Here is a 25277-nt window from a genome sequence, read left to right on the forward strand (position 1 = left end):
TTCACCGGACGTGCTACCTGTCCCAGACCTGCTGTTTTCAACTCTCTAGAGACAGCAGGAGCGATAGAGATACTCTGAATGATCGACAACAACTGTGATTATTATTATTTGACCCTGCTGGTCATCTATGAACATTTGAACATCTTAGCCATGTTCTGTTATAATCTCCACCTGGCACAGCCAGAAGAGGACTGGCCACCCCTCATAGCCTGGTTCCTCTCTAGGTTTCTTCCTAGGTTCTGGCCTTTCTAGGGAGTTTTTCCTATCCAACGTGCTTCTACACCTGCAATGCTTGCTGTTTGGGGTTTTAGGCTGGGTTTCTGTATAGCACTTTGTGACATCAGCTGACGTAAGATGGGCTTTATCAATCAATTTGATTGATTTGATTGATTGCATGTGACGCACAATCCAGCTACGCTCTGAAGATGCAAGTCTACATGGGCTAGGATGCAAGTCTACGTGAGCTGAGTTCTACCGCATGGGCTTTGTCCTACAGCAGGCCGGCAGCCTGGGAAAACGGGACACTATCGTTCATCACACCTTATAACTCTTCTGCGGTAAAATCTCATAACCCAACGAGTTATCTGCAGCTACCGCCACAACATATATTTTCAGTGATTTATGTTCCATTTCTGCGGTACAGTTGATAACCATGGCTATGAATGCTAAGAAACCAACCTTACTGAAACACATGTTATTCCTATCACTCTCTATTGGCCTCGGCATACTCACAGGGAGCCTCTCAGGATCCCTTGAAACTGGACCCATCTTCCTCTACTACTCTCTTCACTGCCTATGAAGATTCCTTCAGAGAAAATGACTCAAGTAAAAGTGTAAATCACCCAGTAAATATTACTTGAGTAAAGTTTTAAAAGTTTCAGCAAATATACTGAAGTATCAACATGAAATGTAATTGATAAAATATACTTAAGTTCAAAAGTAAAAGTATAAATCATTTCAAATTCATTATATTAAGCAAACCAGACGGCACCATTTTCTTGTTTTTTTATTTGATTACGGATAGCCAGTGTCACACCAACTCTCAGACATAATTTGCAAAGGAAGCATTTGTGTTTAGTGAGTCTGTTAGATCAGAGGCAGTAGGGATGACCAGGGATGTTCTCTTGATAAGTGTGTGAATTAGACCATTTTTTCTGTCCTGCTAATCATTCAAAATCTAACGAGTACTTTTGGGTGTCGGGGAATATGTATGGAGTAAAAAGTACATTATTTTCTTTAGGAATGTAGTGAAGTGAAAGTTGAAATAAATAGAAGTAGTAAAGTAAAGATACCCCAAAATACTACTTAAGTAGTACTTTAAAGAATTTTTACATAAGTACTTTACACCACCAGCTAATGGCCGACATCGGATCTCTTGTTGGGTTAATGAGGCAACTAGTCACACCTGTGACAGATCCTTTAAAAGGAGAGGTGGAAGAGGTAGACCATAACTCACAGACAACAGAGAGACAACCAGTGAATCCCTTGGAAGAGTGCAGAAGGTGAGCTTGTGATATTATTTAGTAGACTAGCTGCCTCTCAAATGGCACGTTAATCTTATGTGGCCGTGGTTAAGTGTAGTGCACTATATATGACCCCTTTTTGTGGGTCGACCCCCTGAATTTAAGAGCATAGACTAATAGTTACCTTTGTAGTGAATAGAAGTCTCTGTCAAGATCTAGTCTGCTTCCCCTTCCCTGCGTAGTGCTCTGTGGGCCCTAGTCAAAGATGGTGCACTAGATAATAAATGAGGAACCATTTGTGAAGAATACATATTCCTGTGTGCCAGGCTTATCTATTGTATGTGGTTGAAGAGATGATACCTGAGTTTTAGCAGGAGACTAGTAGCACCGTGTTGCCAATACTCAGGACTGGGTTTAGAAAATGCTGCCTTAGCAGTTGCTTAAGTTTGGTATCCAACACAGGGTTTAAACTCTCTAGGAACACTTCATTCAACTGATCCAGTACAATCACAGCTGATTTGAAATGCTTAACTAATCTATTTCTCTGTAGACCATTATCATGGCGATACTGACCATCATTCTGCTTGTCAGCACGGTTTTTGCTCTGGGAGGTAAGAGTGATTTTCCTCCCATTTACTCACCAACATTTTATGAAAATATTAGTGGGTGTTGCTCTGTCCTATTTCATGCACGTAGGTATTAATACGCAAGTGTGAATTGTAAAGGGTATCTTTTCATAACCGGTTCTCCATGGGACACCTGAGGCCAGCCATTATCAACTGTGACACAGGAGAAATTAAGATTGTGCCTTGCTCAAGGGAACATGGATGGATATATCAACTTGTCATTTCACTGATTTGAACTTCTGGCCCAAAGCTGTAACCACTAAGCTACATGCCACTCCCATAGTTCCAGAGATGTATATTGTTGTCTAGATGCTGACTGAGGTATTCTGATATGAGTGGTTTCATCATTCAACTGGGTTGTCTAACTATCAGGAAATAACACTGATACAATTTAGTCTTAGTTTCATCAGCAGATATATAAAAAACAAACTGAATTGACTGCATGGGCCCATTAAACAAGTAGCAGAATTTCATTATTTAGCCAGGAATTACCTAGGTTACATCTGAAATGGTACCCTATTCCATATACATTACTTCTGACGAGAGCCCATATGGGATGCAACCTAAGATTCCAGATGCAGCCCAAGCTTGCATAATTTTATGTCTCCGTTACAATATATGTTACCTGTGTGTCCAGATGCTACGAAACAACCCAGGAACCGCTGTGAACTTTCTAGAGATACTGTGAAAAATGGCCCGCCTGGAGACTACGTCCCCATGTGTGACTGCAAGGGAGAATACACTCCTGAGCAACACTGGGGCTTTACAGGTTACCACTCACACATAAACGCAGTCTTGTACAGTTAACCGTTTCGGGACATATTTCAGTTATATTTAAAATCCTATTTTCGCTAACCTGTACTCTTACCCTAAACCTAACCCTTAATTCTAATCTTAACCCTTAACCCCCTGGAATTAGCTATTGACCTCATGGGGACTAACAAAATGTCACTTGTTATTTGTGGTGTTTACTTTTGTGTGGACTTGTGCAATATGTTTTAAACATGTCCACTGCTGGTAGGTTCCTCTTCATGTCTTACCAGAACTGGACAGAAGATCCCGGGTACTGAGACTCATCCTGGCACTGCTCCAATAAAATGTGCTTGCAGGTACACTTTCTCATTCACTAAATGTTAAATATTTGTAGCTGGTTCAGAATGTAATTATTTTTTTGTGTAATTGTAGTGGTGCTCGCAGATGAAAGGTGCTGGAGAGAAGACTGCGAAAACATTGGAAATACTTTGATGGTTGTCTTTACTGTACTATGGGAGCATATTCACATTCCATATAAATGAAGAAATCCTGAGATAAAATTGTTGCATTACATTCTTTATTGGTGTGATTTGCTGAATCTGTCCAATTCTGGGAAACGGAAGGAATAAGGCTATTATGGTGACCGTATTACCACCACACCTGTGGTCATGAAGGCAGTCAATTCCATGTGACCACTTAGTCATGGTAATTAGGCTTTTCCAAGCTATGATGCTGCTGATGGTCATTAGTAGCCTACTATACTTGATAACTGCATGGTATTAAGCACTTTATTGCCCTCTAATCACTATCAATGTAATTGCAAATCAAGTATTGGTCACATACTTGATTAGCAGATTATATTGCGGGTGTAGTGATATGCTTGTGCATCTGACTCTGACAGCCCAATAGTATCTAACAAATTACACGTATACACACCGGTAGTAATGAATTAAGACTGTATACTTAACTCGACTAGGGTTGGTGGGCAGCATTCAGCATTTTGGATGAAAAGCGTGCCCAAATTAAACTGCCTGCTACTCGGGCCCAGAAGGTAGGATATGCATATTAGTAGATTTGGATAAAACACTCTGAAGATTCTAAAACTGTTTGAATGATGTCTGTGTATAACAGAACTCATATGGCAGGCAAAAACCTGAGAAATCCAACCAGGAAATGGGTAATCTGAGGCTTGTTGTTTTTTCAAGTAATTGCCTATCTAACATACATAGGGTTCATTTTGCACTTCCTATGGCTGCCACTAGATGTCAACAGTCTTTAGAATGTTTCAGGCTTCTACTGTGTATATTGAGAGAATAAGAGACCTAGGAGTCAGGTATCCAAAAATAAGGCATGAGTTCAGTCACGCATGGCTGAGAGGGACATGAGTTCCTTTTCATTTATGAAGTCATTGGAATTGTCCGGTTGGAAGATTTGTTTAAAACATCCTAAAGATTGACGCAATACATCGTTTGACATGTTTCTACAAACGTAAATATAACTTTATTTGACATGTCGTCGTGTCATTTTCCACGCTCTTCCATCATTTGGAGTAGTGGACAGACCGCGTGAAGATGAGGGAGGTATTTGGACAAATTTATCAAACAAAACATCCTTTATTGTGGAACTGGGAGTGCATTCTGATGAAGCTCATCAAAGGTAAGGGAATATTTATAATACTATTTCTGAGGTTTGTTTACTCCACAAAATGGCGTGTTTGGTGTCTGAGCGCTGTACTCAGATTATTGCAAAGTGCTTGCGCTGTAAAGTTTCTTTGACATCTGACGCAGAGGTTGCACTAAGGAGAAGTTTATCTGTTATTCTTTAAATAACAGTATTTTATCAACGTTTGAGTATTTCTGTAAATTGCTCTGCTCATTCACCAGACGTTTTTGGATGCAAAACATTTCTGAACATTACACGCCAATGTAAAATGGGGTTTTTGGATATGAACTTGATCGAGCAAAACATGTATTGAGTAACATGAATTTCTGAGTGCCATCTGATCATCAAAGGGTAGTACTTAATTTTATCTGTGTTTCTGGTTTTTGTGACGCCTCTCCTTGCTTGGAAAATGGCCTTTTTTTGTGTAGGTGCTATTCTAACATAATCTAATGTTTTGCTTTTGCCATAAAGCCTTTTTGAAATCAGACAATGTGGTTGGAATATCGAAGTTTGTGATGTTTTGAATTTGCAGCCCTGCTATTTCACTGGCTGTTGGGAGTGTCCCGCACTCCCAACGCTAGCGTCCCACATACCCCAGAGAGGATATGGAACGGCGCCTTCCGAACGGACTAAGATGCATACGAGTAATGCCAGATTTGTAAACATTAAAGTGACAAATGTTCAATTCCAGTGATTCCTAGTCTATGCCTCTAGTTAGCACCCTCTGTGCTAGTGATGGCCGAGAGAGGCTGTTTTTCGGTCTCTATCCCAGCTTTGATGCACCTGTACTGACTTCGCCTTCTGGATGATAGCGGGGTGAACAGGCAGTGGCTCGGGTGGTTGTTCTTGATCTTTTTGGCCTGCCTATGACATCGGGTGCTGTAAGTGCCCTGGAAGATGGGATGATTGACCCCGGTGATGCGTTGGGCAGACCGCACCACCCTCTGGAGTGTTGCAGGCAGCTTTCAAATGTGCATCTGTAGAAATTAGGGTTTTGGGTGAAAAGCGAATTTTGGTGCAAGAGGCTCTGAGCCTTCACCACACTGTCTCTGTGGGTGGTGCATTTCAGTTTGTCATTGATGTGTACGCCAAGGAACTTGAAGATTTCCACTGTGGTCCTTTCTCCACGATCATTTTGTTTTGAGTGAGGTTTTCCAGATACCACACTCCCAGAGCCCTCAGCACCTCACTGTAGGATGTCTCATCATTGGAAATCAAGCATTCTACTGTGGTCTGCAAACTTCATGATTGAGCTGGAGGTGTGCTTGGCCACACAGTCACAGGGAGTACTGGAGGGGGCTGAGCACAAACCCTTGTGGGGCTCCAGTGTTGAGAATCAGTGGATTGGACATTATGTTGCTTACCTTCACCACCTGGGGGCTGCCCGTCAGGAAGTAAAAGCGTGCAAAGAATGTGTTTAGCCTGTCCGGAATCAAGACGTCGATCTCGGCGACGTGGCTGGTTTTCCTTTTGTAGTCCATGATTGTCTGTCTCCGCCGCATGTCTCGTGTCTGAGCCGTTGAATTGTGACTCCACTTTATCTCTATACTGACGTTTAGCTTGTTTGATTGCCTTGAGGAGTGAATAACTACACTATTTACTTTCTGCCCTATTAGCAGTCGCATTGCCATTGTTAAATGAGGTGGTTCACGCTTTTCAGTTTCACGCAAATGTTACCATCTATCCAGATTCTGTTTAGGGTAGGTTTTAATAGTCAGTGGATACTACATCTATACAGTGACTGAGTTCATAAGGAAGTTTCTGTGTATGCGTCTAGATTACTTTTGTACGCTACCCGGAACATATCCCAGTCCACGTGATCAAAACAATCCTGAAGCGTGTAATCCGATCGGTCAGACCAGCAATTAATAGTATGAAGCACGGGCACTTCCTGTTGAGTTTCTGCCTATAGGGCGGCAGGAGCATGATGGAATTGTGGTCAGATCTGCCGAAAAGGAGGGAAGGGGAGAGTCTTGTAAGCATCCTGCAAGTTTGACTAGCAATGGTTGAGTCGTAGTAGCGTGAGTTGGACAGTCAGTATGTTAGAATTTCTGCAGCCTAGTCCTCAGATTTGCTTTGAAGTCCCCGATAAGGGCTCTCACCTGGGCTACTGCCGTGTGGGAACAGCTGGACATATGCACTAGTTTGTGGGAGATGTGAGGAAGTGTTTTGATGCCCCAAGAGGCCGCCCGGAAGCTAATCCAGCTTCGGCAGGACTCCCACAGTTGATTTATGCGGTGGATTTCTGCACGTTGGAGAGTGCTTGGAACGAAGAGACGCCGTGCAGGAACATATCGAACAGTGCTTCAGAGGTGATCAAGGACGAGCTTGCAGCCTAGGAGTTAACTATGGAGCACTTTTTTATTGTATTAATTTTTTCCCTCATCACTGACCATCCATATCAATGGGCGATTACGGGAACGAAGGAGGGAGAGGAAATTGGGTTTAGCTCGCATGCCCTGGGATCCGACCTTGCCTCCGATGGTCTCATTAACGAAAGAGCCCGAGGCTTACCGACCTGCCCCGAGGGCTGCCGAAGATGGCCGCATCACCGATCCATGAGCCTATGCTACTTGGCGGGGCTGGGCTGTCGCCAGCGGAATGGCAATACAGGATCGACACGTAGAGTTGTCTGTATTGTGGGAGTCTTGGTCAGTTCGTGTCCCTTAACCTCACTAGGGTAGGGGGCACTAGTTTCACTTCCGGATGAAAAGCATGCCCAAAGTAAACTGCCTGTTATTCAGGACCAGAAGCTGGGATATGCATATAACTGGTAGATTTGGATAGGAAACACTAAAGTTTCCACAACTGTTAAAATAATGTGAGTATAACAGAACTGATATGGCAGGCGAAAACCTGAAAAAAATCCAGCCAGGAAGTGGGATTTGTGTTTGTAGTTTTACATTGACTGCCGACACAGATTCCATTATAATGACTACCGACCCGTAGCACTCACCTCGATCATCATGAAGAGCTTTGAGAGACTAGTCAAGGATCATGTCACCTCTAACTTACCTGCCACCCTACACCCACTTCAATTTGCTTATCGCCCCAATAGATCCACATACGATGCAATCGCCATCACTCTGCACTATCCCATCTGGACAAGTGGAATACCTATGTAAGAATGCTGTTTATTGACTATAGCTCATCATTCAACCTCCATAGTACCCTCCAAGCTCATCATTAAGCTCGAGGCCCAGGGTCTGAACCCCGCCCTGTGCAACTGGGTCCTGGACTTCCTGACGGGCCGCCCCCAGGTGGTGAAGGTAGGAAACATCACCTCCACTCTGCTGATTCTCAACACTGGGGCCCCAGCCTGTACAACCATGACCAAGCACGCCTCCAACACAATCAAGTTTGCAGACAACACTAAAAGGCTTGATTGCCAACGATGAGACAGCCTACAGGGAGGAGGGCTCTGGGAGTGTGGTGCCTGGAAAACAACCTCTCACTCAATGTCAACAAAAGGACATGATCGTGGACTGGAAACAGCAGAGGGTACACCCCCTTATCTACATTGACGGGAACGCAGTGGAGAAGGTTGAAAGCTTCAAGTTCCTTGGCGTACACGTCACTGACAAACTGAAATGGACCACCCACACAGTGTGGTGAAGGTACAACAGAGCTTCGTCAACCTTCTGGCTAAAGAAATGTGGCTTTTTACAGATGCAGTTGAAAGCATCCTGTCAGGCTGTATTGCCGCCAACACTCGTCAGAGGGTGGTGCGGTCTGCCCCAGGAATTACCGGGGGCAAACTATCCCCCCCTCCAGGAAACCTACAGCACCCAATGTCACCGGCAGGCCAAAAAGATCAGGGACAACCACCCGAGCCACTGCCTGTTCACCCCGTTATCATCTAGAAGGCAGTCAGTACAGGTGCATCAAAGCCAGGACCGAGAGATTTAATAGCTACCCTCTCAAGGCCTTCACACTGTTAAACAGCCATCACTAGCACTTTAGAGGCTGCTGCCTATAGGCAGCGACTAGGAATCACTGGCCACTTCCATATAATTTACATATCTGCCATTCCTCATCTCATATGTATACTATCTTAAGCCATTCCGCTCTGACTTCTTCCATAGGTTCATAATTTATTCCTTTTTCGATATTACTGCGCTGTCTTAGCTAGAAGCCCACCCACATCTGCTAATCACGTGTATGTGACCAATAGTTGATTTGCAATTACATTGATTAGAGGGCAATAAAGTGCTGAGTACCAGGCAGTTATCAAGTATAGTAGGCTACTAATGACCATCAGCAGCATCATAGCTTGGAAAAGCCTAATTACCATGACTAAGTGGTCACATGGAATTGACTGCCTTCATGACCACAGGTGTGGTGGTAATACGGTCACCATAGCCTTATTCCTTCCATTTCCCAGAAATGGACTGGTTCAGCATATAACACCAACAATAAAGGAAGTGAAGCAACAATTTTAGCTCTGGATTTATTCATATAGAATGTGAATCAACGCCCATAGTACTGTAAAGACAAGCATCAAAGTAATTCCAATGTTTTTGCAAAGTCTTCTCAACGTCTTGGTTCCAATGCCTCTCATCAGCGAGCGCCACTATAATTAAACAAAAAACAAATATTAACACTCAGAACAAGCTGCAAAGAATGAACATTTAGTGAATGAGTGTACCTGCATGCACATTTGACAGAAGCAGTGCCTGGTGGAGTCTCAGTACCCGGGATCTTTTGTCCAGTTCTGGTAACACACCAAGAGGAACCTACCAGAAGTGGACATGTTAAAAAGCTGTTGCATAAGTCTTATTTTGTTAGTCCCCATGAGGTCAACTGCTATTTCCAAGGGGGTTAAGGTTAGAATTAAGGTACGGTTTTTGTGTTAAGGGTAGGGGAAATAGGATTTTAAATGGGACTGAATTGTGTGTCCCCACAAGGTTAGCTGTACAAGACTGGGTGAGCATTAACCTGTAGATCCCCAGTGTTGCTCAGGGGTGTATTCTCCCTGGCAGTCACACGTGGGGACGTAGACTCCAGGCGGGCCATTTATCACAGCATCTCTAGCACGCTCACAAGGGGTCTTGGGTCGTTTCATAGCATCTGGACACACAGGTAACATACATTGTAACGTAGACATAACATTCTGGAAGCTTGGGTTGCCTCCCGTGTGGGACCCTACTCAGAAGTAGTTTATACGGAATAGAGTTCCATTTCAGATGCAACCTAGGGACTTCCTGGCTAAAAATGGAAATTCTGCTACTTGTTTAAAGGGCCCACAGTCAATTCAGTTCCTGTGTTTTTATCATATTGTATAACTGCTGATGAAAAAAAAAAAGACTGTAAAAGTGGGGGTAAATTCTATCAAGAAGTGACACTGATACTTGCTAGACAAGCCAGTCATACATACAGTTGAATGATTAAACCAATCATATCAGAACACCTCAGTCCAGCATCTAGACACCGATATACATCTCTGGAACTAGAGGAGTGGCAGGTAGCCTTGCCGTTAGGCCAGTAGTTCATATATCCATCTATGTTCCCTTCAGCAAGGCACAACCTTGATTATTCCAGTGTCAGAGGGTGTCCCATGGAGAACCGGTTATGAAAACATTTCCAAGTCACACCTGCATGTGTAAAATAGGACAGAGCAACACCCACTAATGTTTATTAAAATGCAGGTGTGAGGTATGTAACTCCTACCTCCCAGAGCAAAAACCGTGCTGACAAGCAGAATGATGGTCAATGTCGCCATGATGATAGGTCTCCTGAGAGAGAGAGAGAGAGAGAGAGAGAGGATTAGTTGAGAATTTTAATCAGCTGTGATAGTACTGGAATATTCCAAGTCAGTGGAATGGCTGGTGGAACTAGAGGAGAGGTTAAGGAAACCCTGTGTTAATTACAACACTTAAGCAACTGCTAAGGCAGCCTTTCCTAAATCCAGTCCTGAGGACCCCAAGAACCGAGTATTGGCAACACGGTGCTACTAGTCTCCTGCCAAAACTCAGGTATCATCTCTTCAACCGCATACAATAGATAAGCCTGGCACACAGGAATATGTATCCTTCACAGATGGCTCCTCATTTCTTGTGTAGTGAACCATCTTTGACGAGGGCCCATAATACACTACATAGGGATTGGGAAGCAGCCTAGATCTAGTCAGACTACCCATTTACTGCAAAGGTAACTATTAGTCTATGCTCTTAAATGCAGGGGGGGTCACTCCACAAAATGGCACCCTATATAGTGCACTACATTTGACCAGGGACACATAAGATTAAGGTGCCATTTGAGATGCAGAGACTCTATTAAATAATGACACAATCTGACCTTCTGCACTCTTCCAAGGAATTCACTGGGTGTGTCTCTCTCTCTCTGTTGTCTGTGAGTTATGGTCTACCTCTTCCACCTCTCCTTTTAAAGGACCTGTCACAGGTGTGACTAGTTGCCTCATTAACCCAACGAGAGATCCCGATGTACACCATTAGCCAGTGGTATAAAGTACTTAAGTAAAAATACTTTAAAGTACTAATAATTCGTTTTTTGGGGGTATCTTTACTGTACTATTTATGTTTTTGACAACTTTCACATCACTACATTCCTAAAGAAAATAATGTACTTTTTACTCCGTACATTTTCCCTGACACCCAAAAGTACTCGTTATATTTTGAATGATTAGCAGAACAGAAAAATGGTCCAATTCACACACTTATCAAGAGAACATCCCTGGTCATCCATACTGCCAAACTCCCTAAACACAAATGCTTTCTTTGTAAATGATGTCTGAGTGTTGGAGTGTGCCACTGGCTATCCGTAATTAAATTAAAAACAGCAAGAAAATGGTGCCGTCTGGTTTGCTTAGTATAAGGAATTTGAAATGATTTATACTTTTATTTTTGATACTTCAGTATATTTAAAACCTAATACTTTTAGACCTTTTCTCAAGTAATATTTTACGGGGTGACTTTCACTTTTACTTGAGTCATTTTCAATGAAGGAGTCTTCATAGGCAGTGAAGAGAGTTGTAGAGGAAGATGGGTCCAGTTTCGAGGGATCCAGAGATGTGAGTGTGCCGTTGCCAATAGAGAGTGATAGGAATAACATGTGTTTCAGTAAGGTTGGTTTCTTAGCATTCATAGCCATGGTTATCAACTGTACCACAGAAATGGAACATAAATCACCGAAAATGTATGTTGTGGTGGCAGCTGCAGAGAACTCCTTGGGTTATGAGATTTTACAGCAGAACAGTTATAAGGTGTGATGAACGATAGTGTCCCGTTCTCCCAGGCTGCCGGCCTGCTGTAGGATAAGATAGGGCCAAGTAGTGGAATAGTGGTGAGGTTTTAATGGGTCTAGGATCAGAAAGGGTAATGTAGTGGAATAGTGGTGAGGTTTTAATTGATCTAGGATCAGATAGAGCCAAGTAGTGGAGTTGTCGTGAGGTTTTAATGGGTCTAGGATCAGAAAGGTTCATGTAGTGGAATAGTGTGATCCAAAATCACATTTGTGATGCATACTTGCTTTCAAAATGGCTGTGTTGTTTTTCTTGTGAAGTTTATGTCCTAACATAATCTAATTTTATGCTTTCGCCGTAAAGACTTTTTGAAATCGGACAATGTGGTTAGATTAACGAGAAGTTTACCTTTAAAATGGTGTAAAATAGGTTATTGTTTGAGAAAATGTAATTATGAGATTATTGCTGTTTTGTATTTCACTGGCTGTTGAATAGTGTGTTCTCCAGAGAAGTTAACTGCCTTGTTCAGGGGGAGAACAACAGATTTGTACCTTGTCAGCTCGGGGATTCGATCTTGCAACCTTTCAGTTACTAGTCCAACGCTCTAACCACTAGGCTACCCTGCCTCCTCATATGTTTTGATAAGGTTTGTGTCACAACTAAAGTGGCCAAATAACTTCTTAAAAATTAAGCACATTAATCCCCTTTACAATGTGTAGAGCCCAACTGGAATACATTTGCCGCAACTGAGTTTCTCATTTGGGGAAAATAATTTTCACCAAAAAAATGCAGCTTGATAATAAAAGAGAAATGAAATGCTGAAAAGTCTTGAGTCAGTAAGTATTCAACCTCTTTGTTACGGCAAACCTAAACAAGTTCAGGAGTAAAGATTTTCTTATCAAGTCACATTATAAGTTGCATGGACTCACTCTGAGTTCAATAATAATGTTTGACATGATGTTTGAATGACTACCTCATCTCTGTACCCCAGACATATAATTATCTGTAAGATCCCTCAGTGGAGCAATGCATTTCAAACACTGATTCAACCTCAAAGACCAGGGAGTTTTCCAATGCCTTGCAACGAAGGGCACCTATTGATAGGTGGGTAAAAATTTAAAAAGCAGGACATTGCAACATGTGGTCAATTATCCATTTAATTGTGGATTTTGATGTGTGCTTGGGGTTATTGTCTTGCTAGAATATCCACTTGCGGTCAACGTCAGCATCCTGGCAGAGAGAACTCGTTTTTTTGGGCTACAATGTCCTGGTACTTGGTAAAGTTTATGATGCCATTGAGCTTAAAAAGGGCCACAGAACCAGTGGAAGCAAAATAGCTTCATAAACGTTAAAGATGCAGAACCATATTTTACTGTAGGTATGAGGTACTTCACTGCACGTGCTTCTGTTTTTCCACACCGAAACCACCGCTGATGTTCATAACTAAAGAGCTCTATTTTCATGTCATCTGACCATAGCACTGCCTGGAGTTTGATAAATGGCACTTGGATTGGAACCGGTGCTATTTCCTCCTTAAAGGGATAGTGCAATATTTTGGCAATTAAAACCTTTTTCTTCTTTCCCAGTCAGATTTTGTCTCTGCATGCAATTTGAAGGACTTTGAAGGTAGTTTTTCCAGTGATCACTAACTAGCGTCAGCGCAATGACTAGAAGTCTTTGGGATCTGCTCTCATAGCTAGCAATTGTGCTGAAGCTACAGTAGTTAATTAAAAACGTCCTTCAAACTAAAGAAAGAGGGCTAAATAGACCAAAATCTCACAATATCCCTTTAATAACACCTTGACCGGTCATCTTTCCTCCTCTCTTCTTCTCACCTAACCTCTCCTCTCTCATATACCTCTCTTCCCTCCTCCTCTCCTCCCCTAACCTCTCCACTCTCATATACCTCTCTCCCCTACTCCTCTCCTCCCCTCTCCCATACCTCTCTCCCCTCCTCCTCTCCTAACAACACAAACCCTGGTCCTACTTTCACTCTCCCTCCTCCAGACCTTCAGCTTTAAACATTTTGTCGACATTTAGAAAGTTTGCATAGAAAAAAGATGTGACAATTGCCTGCTACAGTGAGATTCTGTTGAACTGTCTTGTGTCGATAAAAACAACTGGACGTAATAACTTCACCCCCCCCAAAAAAAAACATACCTAGAGTGTGGAATAAACAAGCGGTCTGTGCCAACGTACCGCCATGGTCTGTGCGAATGTATCATCATGATCCGTGCCATGGTGGAACTTGCATTGTATGTCTGAAATAATTGTATGGTGAAACTTGCATCGAGCCTACCAGAAAAGCAAGGTGAAGCAATTCAGGCATTCTTGAAAGTCACAATAATCCTTGTCCTGAAAAAAAACTATTTTTATATTTGATTATAAAAAAATGCATGCAGTGGGCATAATAAAAGTCAAAATAAAACACTTTGCTTTTATAATTAAAGGATTGAATATTTATAGTTACGTGATAACATCACGTACCCCAACAAACAACGATTAATCAGACTCATTTTCCACAACAATTTGAACCCCTTTTTGTTCCATTCTTGGACTTTACTGTTGTCCACTCATCTTTCTCGCTAACTGTACTCAACATACTTTCAACTTCAAATGACACTTTTGCTTCCGCCATCTCCACCAAACTCCTCACATAACTCGAGAGGGAGGGGTCTGACTCGATCTGTCCATAAAAAGGAGAGGAGGGAGAGGTAGAACTCAATTTCAGCCAAAGGGAGAGTGTGGTGTCTAATTTCTGCATTACCAAATGAGGGGAGGTACAAACACACCAGTCTCAGTTAAACTACATATTTAATAATTAAGATACTTTTGCAAAAGTACTTTCACCTTCAATAATGCACTCTCTCGAATGAACCAGGAAGGTCCCAACACAATGGCTACTGAGATATTTTATACCCAAGAACCACCTCTTCAACGTACATTGACGAACCACAAATCTTAGGAACAGTTCACAAAGTTTAAGTTTTGTATGAAAATACATCTATAAAACACAGCAGACAGCAACTGCTATCTCAACAGTGTTTATTATATAGACGAGTGTCTGGTCTTCCTAGAACTGTCCCTCCCTGGTACGGTATAGTACAAAACCATTAGCTCATGTCGTCTGGAATGCTTTCTAGGCATTCTTATCAAAATATACCATAAATCTCCTCTGTCAGTGCTATCTCATAGAGGCCCATCCTCAGTAAAACACCTCTTGTTCCCACTCCTGGACAAGCTCACTGAGGGGAGTGACTTGCGCCCAGACAATGTGGAGACAAATAATTGGTTCCTCATTAATCACGCCATCCCTTCACATGGTTTAAGAATAGGTAAAGACACATTCACATATGAAGACAATGTTTCATTCTGTCCTCCTCTCTTGCTGATATTCTGCATAGCAACAGAGACATGTAAAAAACAAGTCTGACCTCTCCCCTCTCTGGGCCCCAAGTGACTGAGCCCCAGCTAAGGGAAATGTGCAACAGTATCTCACATAAGCATATTATACTAATGAAACATCTTAATTATCTGTTACCCAACTAATTCTGATTCATCCACCACAAGAGTTAGAACTCAACTCACAGGCAGGATTTCATTAGGTGAGATTTCAACGTCTGTTCATCTAATACTGTATGTGACAGTATCCCAAATAGCCCTCAATTGCCTATGAAGTGCACTACTTTTGACCAGAGCCCGTAGTGAATATGTGGCCCTGCATTTGTTTTGAAGGATAATGCTAATTCCACAAACTCCCAATTACCCTCTGGACACGCCCCTCTCCTGCTAACTCACCACACCTGAACTCTCTCTGCTAATCACCAATTCCTCTTCCATTCCTTTGGTATAAAAGCAGCTTGTTCTACCTGGGTTTGTTCAGTAGTTGTGGTGTCCCAGTTCCTTTATTGGTCTGTTGTTGTTTGGCTAAAGTAAGTTCCTGCTATTGAAAAATGTATAGGGTTTTAATTTCCTGCGTTGTGGCATAATATCCTGTTCGTCCCTAGCCCAGTATTAGACCTTTAATTTAACTGTAAGGGACTTGTTACAGCTTGTGAGATGAGACATGGTCCAATGATGGTACCTGCTAGCAGAATGAGTCTTACATCTATAATCCTGTAGACTGTTCTGCTCGGTTGCCTTTTGCACTGCGTCTCAGTGAACAACAAACTGAAATGCTGTTTTTACTTTCACCCCCCCCCCCATCAAAACCTTAAATGGATTTCATGTTGTGCTCAGCTGTCTAGCTAATCCACCTCACCATATGGGCACCATGCAGGGCCATATTGGAAATAGAAGAAACATGGATGTGCAAAGCCAGAACGCAACATAGGCAGCCAAATTTGGATGGGTAGTGTATAAATTTGATTTAGTTATTGATCAGTGCTGTAAATGGTGACTTATCAGAACCATGTAATGTATTATGGATGGCTCTTCAGAGGTGGGACCCATGCTGTTAGCAGGTACCTCATAGAACCATGTCTAGCAAGCTGTTGCTATGGAATGACCTTATACCTTGATTCATTAATTGGTATAATATTGGGCTGTGGTGTAGCTTACTGGTCAGTCGTATGGTAATGTGGAGTATTCGATCCAGCACCACATGTTATCACAGCCTTTCCTGATGGCCATTTCACCTTACCTACTGGTGTTATAAGCCACTAAGCCTTATCTGCCAGCCTTTAATATTATGCTTTTATTTTTTGTTGGATAATAAAAGAACCAGAATTGAATATGGTTCAATAGCCAAAGCTGCAGGGCATTTCTACATTTGGGATCTAGGCCTCTATTACTCCTGTATGAGTGGAGAGAAATACCTGCCCAGATATTCTCCTCAGCCCTGCTTAGGGAATAGGATGGCATTTAGAAAAGCAGACATATTCCTGTTCTAATCTACTGTATGTGGAGTTGAATCTGGTTTTGATGGCTTCACTCTTTGTTTCGCTCAAGAGACTCCATGACCATGTTGACTAGTCTTCTGATTCTCAGTGCTGCCTTTGCTCTAGGAGATGCAAGTAAGAGTCCACTCTTCTTGACTCATTCTGTATTTTTCTTGTAGCATAGGTGACTGACTGATCTACAAATAATATTGTAGCTGTGATTTGTACACTGGCCTTTAAAGCCACATGTAACTTCTCCGTACAGATTCAATTCTAGAAGAAGACTTGTGTCCTTCCGGTTGGACCAAATATGGATCACGCTGCTTAATGTTTGTAAAGACTACAAGGAGCTGGCCTGAAGCAGAGGTATAACCCTTACCATCTAGTGTGAATTTAAAGTGGAAGTGCAGTTGAAATTAGCTCTTTGACATTACCTTAACGGTAATACTTTCTTAAATGGCAACACATGACTGATGTGAAATACTGAACTTCCCTTTAAGATGGGAATTTTCTATACATATTTAATGTGGAGTCGTGCCTCCTGTATACTAGAACCCACAGGACATGGTTTAAGACGGAGGTGAACTAATATCTTTAAGATAATGTTTTTAAAAGGTTAATTAGTTGTGATGGTCAAGTCCAGAAGACAAATTCTCAGCAACACTGGCTAATACATGAAATGTCTTTGTTCCCATCTACTGCTTGGCTGTTACTGTAGGTAATATTTTTTAATTGACTTGCCTAGTTAAATAAATACTTTCTTCTCTAGCGGAACTGTGTGTCCCTTGGTGATAAACTGGTGTCTGTACCCAACGTTGTGAAGTACCTTGGCGCAAACCTGTCATCTGTGCACAGCTCCGAGGAGGATGAGTTTCTACAGGCGTTGGTCTTGGTCAAGACTGTTGGTTTCCCTCCTACCTGGATTGGCGGATTTTATTCTGTTAAGGTGAGACCATTAAGCACAGTGTTATATAGAGCCATTACTGCAAGGAACTCCGTTCCATCTCGTATTGCTCAAGTGAAGCGCAGACCTGGATTAAAAAAATAAACGTGAGGTGTGGCATGTAGGCACCTATAATTAATTTTTGTAGTTCTATCTGAGTTGTGTAATGCTATTTTGTGTGGACTCCAGGAAGACTAGCTGCTGCTTGTTAACAGCTACTGTAATGGGATCCACATAAAATATCAAGAGTACTTAGGTAGCCTAGCCGTTAAGACCATGGGTCCAATAAAGGCAAGGCTGCTAGTTTGAATCCCAGAGCTCACTCCGTGAAATCTGACGTGCCCTTGAGCAACGCCCTTAACCTAATTGATCCTGTAAGTCCTTCTAGATGAGCGAATCTACTAAATTACATTTAACTGTCAACTTCAGTAGGAGGCTTTTATACACATGTGAAACGGTTCTAGTTAAGTATAAATGTGATCAATTCCAGACAGTCTTCTCGTAAACATGTGTATGGTCTTTGAAATGCATTTGGATGATTGCAGATGTGAGGATTAGGCTCCACGTTGTTCGTTACACAAGCAACAGTCCCAGTCGGAGGGTTTTGAAGTAGTGGTAGCTTTAACTGTTTTGTTGTTTCAGGTGGTAGAGGAAGGACTACATTTTAGTTTGTATTCTGAATCTACTTTCCCCCCTCAGGACAGGCGGTGGTTCTGGAGCGATGGCTCAGACTTTGATCACCAGAACTGGGCAAAAGGAAGGCCCGGCAATGTTGGTGCCGGAGAGACTTGTATTCATATCAACTTTGGAGGTACAGTAATCCCAGTGTCATTCATTGATCCAGTCATCAAATTAAACTTTATTCCCAGTTCATTTAACAATTGACTCTCATGTAGACTTTCCTACTGTTGTGTGTCTGTGTACAGCTGAATATTTTGGTTCTGTGTTTCGTCTTCAGGTCAAAAGCGCTGGAACAATGCTTTATGTGGAAGGAGCTTGCCCTCGGTGTGCTCCCTGAGACTCCTGCCGCTTCGCCAGACTATACATTAAAAGCAGCAATGCTATTCCGTAGTGTCTGCATCCTCAATACTTTGTTGAGGATTTGTTTACAGCCAATAAAACGTGTTCACTATTTTGTCTCATGAGTTATTGAACATGAATGATACGTTGTAGTTAGTACTTTCTCTTACTGGTCCCCTGTGGGACTCAAACCCACAACCCCAATGTTGCAAGTGCCATGCTTGACTGCGCCACCAGGACTTAACTATATGTTAATGTAGACCTGCAAAATGCCGCAATATGTTTAGGATACTGACGGTTGAAAAGACATGTTTAACCTGTCATGAAGTTATTTTGATTATGAATTTTTCTTAAGTTGTGTGTTAACCTCTCTAGGCTAGGCGGGACGAATTCGTCCCACCTACGTAACAGCCACTGCTATCCTGTGGCGCGATTTTCAAAACCTTAAAAATCCTATTACTTCAATTTCTCAAACATGACTATTTTACAGCCATTTAATAGGTCTAATATTGGGCTGTGGTGTAACTTACTGGTCAGTCGTATGTTAATGTGGTGTATTCCATCCAGCACCACATGTTATCACAGCCTTTCCTGATGGCCATTTCACCTTACCTACTGGTGTTACAAGCCACTAAGCCTTACCTGCCAGCCTTTTGTATTGTGCTTTTATTTTTTGTTGGACAATAAAAGACCCAGAATTGAATATGGTTCAACCATAATGCCTGCATTCTGACAGATTTGTCAATAGCCAAAGCTGCAGGGCATTTCTACATTTGGGAACTAGGCTTCTGATTCTCAGTGCTGCCTTTGCTCTAGGAGATGCAAGAAAGAGTCCACTTTTCTTGACTCATTCTGTATTTTTAATGTAGAATAGGTGACTGACTGATCTTCAAATAACATTGTAGCTGTGATTTGTACACTGGCCTTTAAAGCCGTATGTAACTTCTCCTTACAGATTCAATTCTAGAAGAAGACTTGTGTCCTTGCGGTTGGACCAAATATAGATCAAGCTGCTAAATGTTTGTAAAGACTACAAGGAGCTGGCCTGAAGCAGAGGTTTCGCCCTTACCATCTACTGTGAATTTGGAGGGACAGTGCAGTTGAAATTAGCTCCTTTACATTACCTTAAAGGTGATACTTTCTTAAACGGCAACACATGACTGATGTGAAATACTGAACATCCCTTTAAATTAACCTTTTAAGACAACATATTTTGCTACAGGGGTACAATAGGAACCATCTTTCACAATAATCCTATTGCAAGATATTCCCTACATAGTACACTGCTTTTAACCAGGGCCTATAGGGTCACAACTAGTCCACTATATAGGGAACAGGGTTCTATTTGGGACACAACTCATCCATCTATTCCATTGTCCTGTTCTTCCAGAAATACAAAAAGTCACCTTGATGACAAGGTTTGGTGAAAGAGAGGCACGCTAGCTATTCACCTTCTCCCACCTTCTCTCCTCCTCACAAAGGAATGCTGTTGGTCCTATCTCTCTTCCAATACTTTAGCCTTAAGACATTGATCTATCACCTCTCATCTTGCAGACTGTTTGAAATTAAATCACACTGAGATTGTGGTATTTCTTGCACAATACTTTTGCACTACGATTATGTAAAAACGTACTACAAACGTCTGCTAACATTAGCCACCGCTAGTTGAGAATCATTGGGAGTGGTGGGGCAGGCTGTGCCGGTCATCTTTTTTTTTCTTATTTTTTTTTTTTCAAGGGTCTGAAAGATGTTGGAAATTAATATCTTGTTAATGCAAAGAGCAGGAAACTCTGGAAAAAAATACAAGTCGATTTATATAAATGAATGGCTCTGAATGCACTGTCAGCATGCAGCCAAAAGTTACCAACCACTTTTGGAGCTAACTAGCTAGTGCTCTCAAATGGAATCCTTATGTCGACAGCAGATGAGACTTGTGTTCATAACATGGCTAACTTACCTAGCTAACATGACCTAGCTAACAAAACAAGTTATTTTAACAGGATAGATAGCTGGCCATCAGCAACATTGGGTTGTCAATGAGACAGAGCTCGCTAACCAGCTGAGCCAGCAAACAAAATAATAATTTCGTATTTGAAAAAATACCCAACAGACTCTGCATTTCAGGAATCACAGTAGCAAGTATCCCTGGTGCACTGTTGAAATATTTAGCCATTTTAAACTATTTGTTTTTCAATGAAAACTCTACCTTTTTGTAATCATCTCAATGGATTTCATGTGTTTTAAACATGAGCTTGTCCAAGGTGTTGACACTTGACGACAGTGCTATTCATTGGAGCTCTACGATCAGATGCCCAACATTCTGGGGCAAAAGGTCAATAAGACAGACAGCAGGGTTGGCAGTTAATTAAAATGAATGTAACATTCCAGAGCGTATAGTTAAAGTTGCATCTAAAGTCTATCTGCTGACATCACAATGATGACAAAAGGTTTTCCTGCTCATTATTTATCTCATTCTGAAATGTCATTGTGTTTCCAAGACATTATAATGAACTTCAGACTACATCTTCCTCAGCTTCAATTAGGTAGAATTAAGTATCTTCATAACCATATTGTGACCCAATATGCAACACATGAATGTGTTACAAAAGTTGAATACCTTCACTTTGAATTGACCCCAACCCTGTCAAACCGGTAGATGTTGGACAGGTCCAGCAGGTGTTGGGCTGGACAGAAAGTATGCAGAGGTTTGAAGGATGAGAGATAGATTGAGAAAAAAAGAGGGAGGAGTCTGACTGGACGGGTCCTTAAAAAGGAGAGGAGGGAGACTTAGTACTCAACTCACAGGCAGGATTTCAGAAAGTGAGATTTCAACATCTGTTCATCTAATACTGTATGTGACCGTATCTCGAATAGCCCTCAATTGCCTATGAAGTGCACTACTTTTGACCAGAGCCCATAGTGAATATGTGGCCCTGCACTTGTTTTGAAGGATAATGCTAATTCCACAAACTCCCAATTACCCTCTGGACACGCCCCTCTCCTGCTAACTCACCACACCTGAACTCACTCTGCTAATCACCAATTCCTCTTCCATTCCTTTGGTATATAAGCAGCTTGTTTTGTCTGGGGTTGTTCAGAGTTTGTGGTGTCCCCGTTGCTTTATTGGGCCTTTTGTTGGTTGGCTAAAGTAAGTTCCTGCTATTGAAACGGCTCTATGATTTTCATTTCCTGCATTGTGGCATAATATCCTGTTCATCCTAACTTGTGTATTGTTATGGTGTTGCTAGTCCAGTATTAAACCTTTAATTTAAGTGTAAGGAAATTGTTACAGCTTGTGAGATGAGACAAGATACAATGATGTTACCTGCTAGCAGAATGTGTCTTACATCTATAATCCTGTAGACTGTTCTGATTGGTTGCCATTTGCACTGCGTCTCAGTGAACTAGAAACGATGAAATGCTATTTTTACTTTCAAATCAAAAATGGATTCCATGTTGTACTCAGTTATCTAGCCAATCCACCTCACCATATGGGCACCGTGCTGGGCCAGAACGGAAGTAGAGGAAACATGGATGTGCAAAGCCAGAACAAAACATTGGCAGCCATATTTGGATGGGTAGTGTATAAACTAGATTTAGTTATTGATCAGTGCTGTAAATGGTGACTTACTAGAACCATCTAGTGCATTATGGATGGCTCTTCAGAGGTGGGACCCATGCTGCTAGCAGGTACCTCATTGAAAATAATGTAAAGTGAAAGTTGTCAAAAATATAAATAGTAAAGAGACACCCAAAAAATGACTTAAGTACTACTTTAAAGTATTTTTAAATAAGTTCTTTACACCACTAACTAACGGCCCGACAACGGGACCGCTCATTGGGTTAATGAGGCAACTAGTCACACCTGTGACAGGTCCTGTTGGAAGAAGTAGACCGTAACTCAGAGACACCCAGTGAATCCTTTGTGAGAGTGCATCGTTATTTAATAGACGATCTGCATCTCAAATTCTACCTTAATGTTATGTGGCCCTTGTCAAAAGTAGTGCACTATATAGTTGTGCCATTTTGTGGAGCGGCCCCCTGAATTTAAGAGCATAGACTTATCCGTACCTTTGCAGTAAATGGGTAGTCTCTGACAATATCTATAATGCTTCCCATTCCCTATGTAGTGCATTGTAGGCCCTCATCAAAGGTAGTTCACTACATAAGGAGTGAGGAGCCATTTGGGAAGGATGCATATTCCTGTGTGCCAGGCTAATCTATTGTGTGGTTGAAGAAATGATACATGCGTTTTGGCAGAAGACTAGTAGCACCGTGTTGCCCGTACTTGGTTCTTGGGGTCCTCAGTACTGGGTTTAGAAAATTCTGCTTTGGCAGTTGATTAAGTTTTGACAGTAACAGTGGGTTTCCTTAACCTCTCCTCTAGTACCCACAGCCATTCCAGATTTAAAATGCTCAACTAATCTCGCTCTTGGTCTCTCTCTCAGGAGACTATCACCATGGCGATATTGACCATCATTGTGCTTGTCAGCACAGCTTTTGCTCTGGGAGGTAAGAGTGACGTAGCTCACACCTACTCACCACATTTTAATATAAACATTAGTTGGTGTTGCTCTGTCCTACTTCACACACATGTAGGTATTAATACGCAGGTGTGAATTGGAAATGCGTTAATATTCATAACCGGTTCTCCATGGGACACCCTATGAGGGGTCAGCCATTATCAACCTTGACACTGGAGAAATGAAGGTTGTGCCTTGCTGAAGGGAACATAGACGGATATATGAACTTGTCAGCTCACTGACTTGACCTACTGGCCCAACTCTCTAACTGCTAGGCTACCTGCCACTCCTCTACTTCCAGAGATGTATATTGGCGTCTAGATGCTGGACTGAGGTATACTGATATGAATGGTTTGATCATTCAACTGGATTTACGATAGGTTTGTTTAGCAACTATCAGGAAATAACACTGATACAATTTCCAGTCTTAGTATCATCAGCTGTTATATGGAAAACAGAATTGACTGCACAGGGCTTTTAAACAAGTAGCAGAACTTCAATATTTAGGTTGCATCTGAAACGGAACCCTATTCCGTATGAACTTCTTCTGACCAGGGCCCATATGGGACGCAACCCAAGATTCCAGAAATGTATATTCTGTCCGTACATTTTCCTGTAATGTGATGTCTACATTACAATGTATGTTACCTGTGTCCAGATGCTATGATACGACCCTGTGAGGATGCTAGAGATGCCGCTAAACATGGCCCACCTGGAGCCTACGTCCCCACGTGTGACGACAATGGACAATACACCCCTGAGCAATGTTCGGGCTCTACAGGTTAACAGTGACGCACATGCACACGAAATTCACTTGAATGTGATAATTCAATTTGTATATATTGTATATGCAACATGTCTTTCTGGTAGGTTACTGTTGGTGTGTGACCAGCTACGGACAGAAGATCCAGGGTACAGAGACCCCACCAGGCACTGCTATCAACTGCTAGCAACTGTTCCCCCCAAGGTGTGTGTATATAATCATTCACTAAATGTTACTTCTTGCAGCTGGTTCTTGATGTGTCTAATTGTAGATGAAAGGTGTTGGAACTAAAGATGTAGAAGACTGACAGTTGTCTTTACTGTTCTACAGGAACTGATTCACATTCCATACAAATAAATACATGACGGAATCCAGAGATTAAACTGTATTTACTTACTTTATTGTTGGTGTGATATGCTGAACAATTTATCTGAACCAGTCCATTTCTGGGAAATAGAGGAAGGAGTAGGACTGTATTACCACCACAGCGGCGGTTACAGGACATGAAGACAGTCAAATTCCACGTGACCATGTAGTAGTTAGGCTTCTCCAAGCTCTGATGCTGGTGATGGTCATTAGTAGCCTGGTACTCAGCACTCTATTGTCCCTCTAATCACTCTGACAAAAGTTGGACAGCCGTTAAGGGGGTTGTGGGGTTAGTTTACACAGGCAAGGCCTTTTTAATGCCTATGGCTCTTGGGTCCATGATATGGGGCATCAGCTTACTCAGTGACACCCACAGAACACAATTGAAAGAGTTTACAAATATTAGCATCCTAACTCTGATTGGAGGACTTGGACTGTGGAATCAAATCTGTCAGTATTTCCTTTGTGGATTTGTCTTTATATGGCAGCTTTCATTCTCTATAGACATCAACATGTCATTCCAATATATACAGGAGTTCAGCAGAGTCCACAATCAGAACCATGCTACTCTGAGGCTGAAGAATTGTTCCAGGCCACTGAGGGATGAAAGACCCCTTTACTGAATCTACATCTTCACATTTCACTAAATCATTGCGTTGTTTGCTTCATGCATTCTATCATCCTGTAAAATAAATGACATGCTCTTCGTCATTTGCTGCCATCTGATCTTTTAGGGCCAGACTATGATCTATTAATGGTTAGGGTACGTCATGCCAATATTTGGAGGCAGGGAAGTAACTTGTATGAAAATGGTGGCTCAGTTGGTAGAGGATGGTGTTTGCAACACCAGCTTGGTGTTTGCAACGCCAGGGTTGTTGTGGGTTCGATTCCCACGGGGGGCCAGTATGAGAAGAAATGTATGCATTCACTACTGTAAGTCGCTCTGGATAAGAGTGTCTGCTAAATGACAAATGTACAGTATTAGCTAGCATTAAAGTATCGGTTATTCACGTCATTGCCCTATATGAACAGGACATCCAAGAAGTGAAATGAATAACTTCAGAGGGTTAAGTAAAT

At 41.9% G+C, this 25277-nt stretch overlaps 3 protein-coding genes across 7 annotated transcripts; 2 read left to right on the forward strand and 1 right to left on the reverse strand.

Annotated features, from left to right (window-relative positions):
- The first annotated feature begins 1374 nt into the window (after positions 1-1374).
- Positions 1375-24042, forward strand: LOC106578171 (equistatin). Of its 3 annotated transcripts, XM_014156801.1 has the most exons (5): positions 1375-1502; positions 2014-2074; positions 2727-2858; positions 3111-3198; positions 3275-3420. In XM_014156801.1, the coding sequence occupies exons 2-5, from the start codon at positions 2023-2025 to the stop codon at positions 3288-3290; spliced, it is 288 nt and encodes a 95-aa protein (XP_014012276.1). In that variant the 5' UTR covers positions 1375-1502; positions 2014-2022; the 3' UTR covers positions 3291-3420. The 3 variants fall into 3 exon arrangements, with proteins under 3 accessions (XP_014012276.1, XP_045557649.1, XP_045557648.1); XM_045701693.1 differs by lacking the exons at positions 2014-2074; positions 2727-2858; positions 3111-3198; positions 3275-3420 and adding exons at positions 22997-23060; positions 23730-23852; positions 23942-24030 and having other exon boundaries at positions 1484-1502; XM_045701692.1 differs by lacking the exons at positions 1375-1502; positions 2014-2074; positions 2727-2858; positions 3111-3198; positions 3275-3420 and adding exons at positions 21601-21696; positions 22997-23060; positions 23730-23852; positions 23942-24042.
- Positions 8941-10890, reverse strand: LOC106578172 (saxiphilin). The gene is made up of 5 exons (XM_045701694.1): positions 10802-10890; positions 10175-10239; positions 9443-9574; positions 9153-9240; positions 8941-9077 (listed from the first exon to the last, which is right to left on the reverse strand). The coding sequence occupies exons 2-5, from the start codon at positions 10224-10226 to the stop codon at positions 9065-9067; spliced, it is 285 nt and encodes a 94-aa protein (XP_045557650.1). The 5' UTR covers positions 10227-10239; positions 10802-10890; the 3' UTR covers positions 8941-9064.
- Positions 15544-18660, forward strand: LOC106597551 (ladderlectin). Of its 3 annotated transcripts, none has more exons than XM_014188719.2 (6): positions 15544-15637; positions 16656-16720; positions 16851-16951; positions 17355-17531; positions 18228-18339; positions 18487-18660. In XM_014188719.2, the coding sequence occupies exons 2-6, from the start codon at positions 16663-16665 to the stop codon at positions 18576-18578; spliced, it is 540 nt and encodes a 179-aa protein (XP_014044194.1). In that variant the 5' UTR covers positions 15544-15637; positions 16656-16662; the 3' UTR covers positions 18579-18660. The 3 variants fall into 3 exon arrangements, with proteins under 3 accessions (XP_014044194.1, XP_045557639.1, XP_045557640.1); XM_045701684.1 differs by having other exon boundaries at positions 15584-15637; positions 16712-16720; XM_045701683.1 differs by lacking the exon at positions 16656-16720 and having other exon boundaries at positions 15576-15637.
- Positions 24043-25277: the final 1235 nt, after the last annotated feature.

The sequence above is a fragment of the Salmo salar genome, chromosome ssa18, assembly GCF_905237065.1.
Source record: "Salmo salar chromosome ssa18, Ssal_v3.1, whole genome shotgun sequence".
Lineage (NCBI taxonomy): Eukaryota > Metazoa > Chordata > Actinopteri > Salmoniformes > Salmonidae > Salmo > Salmo salar.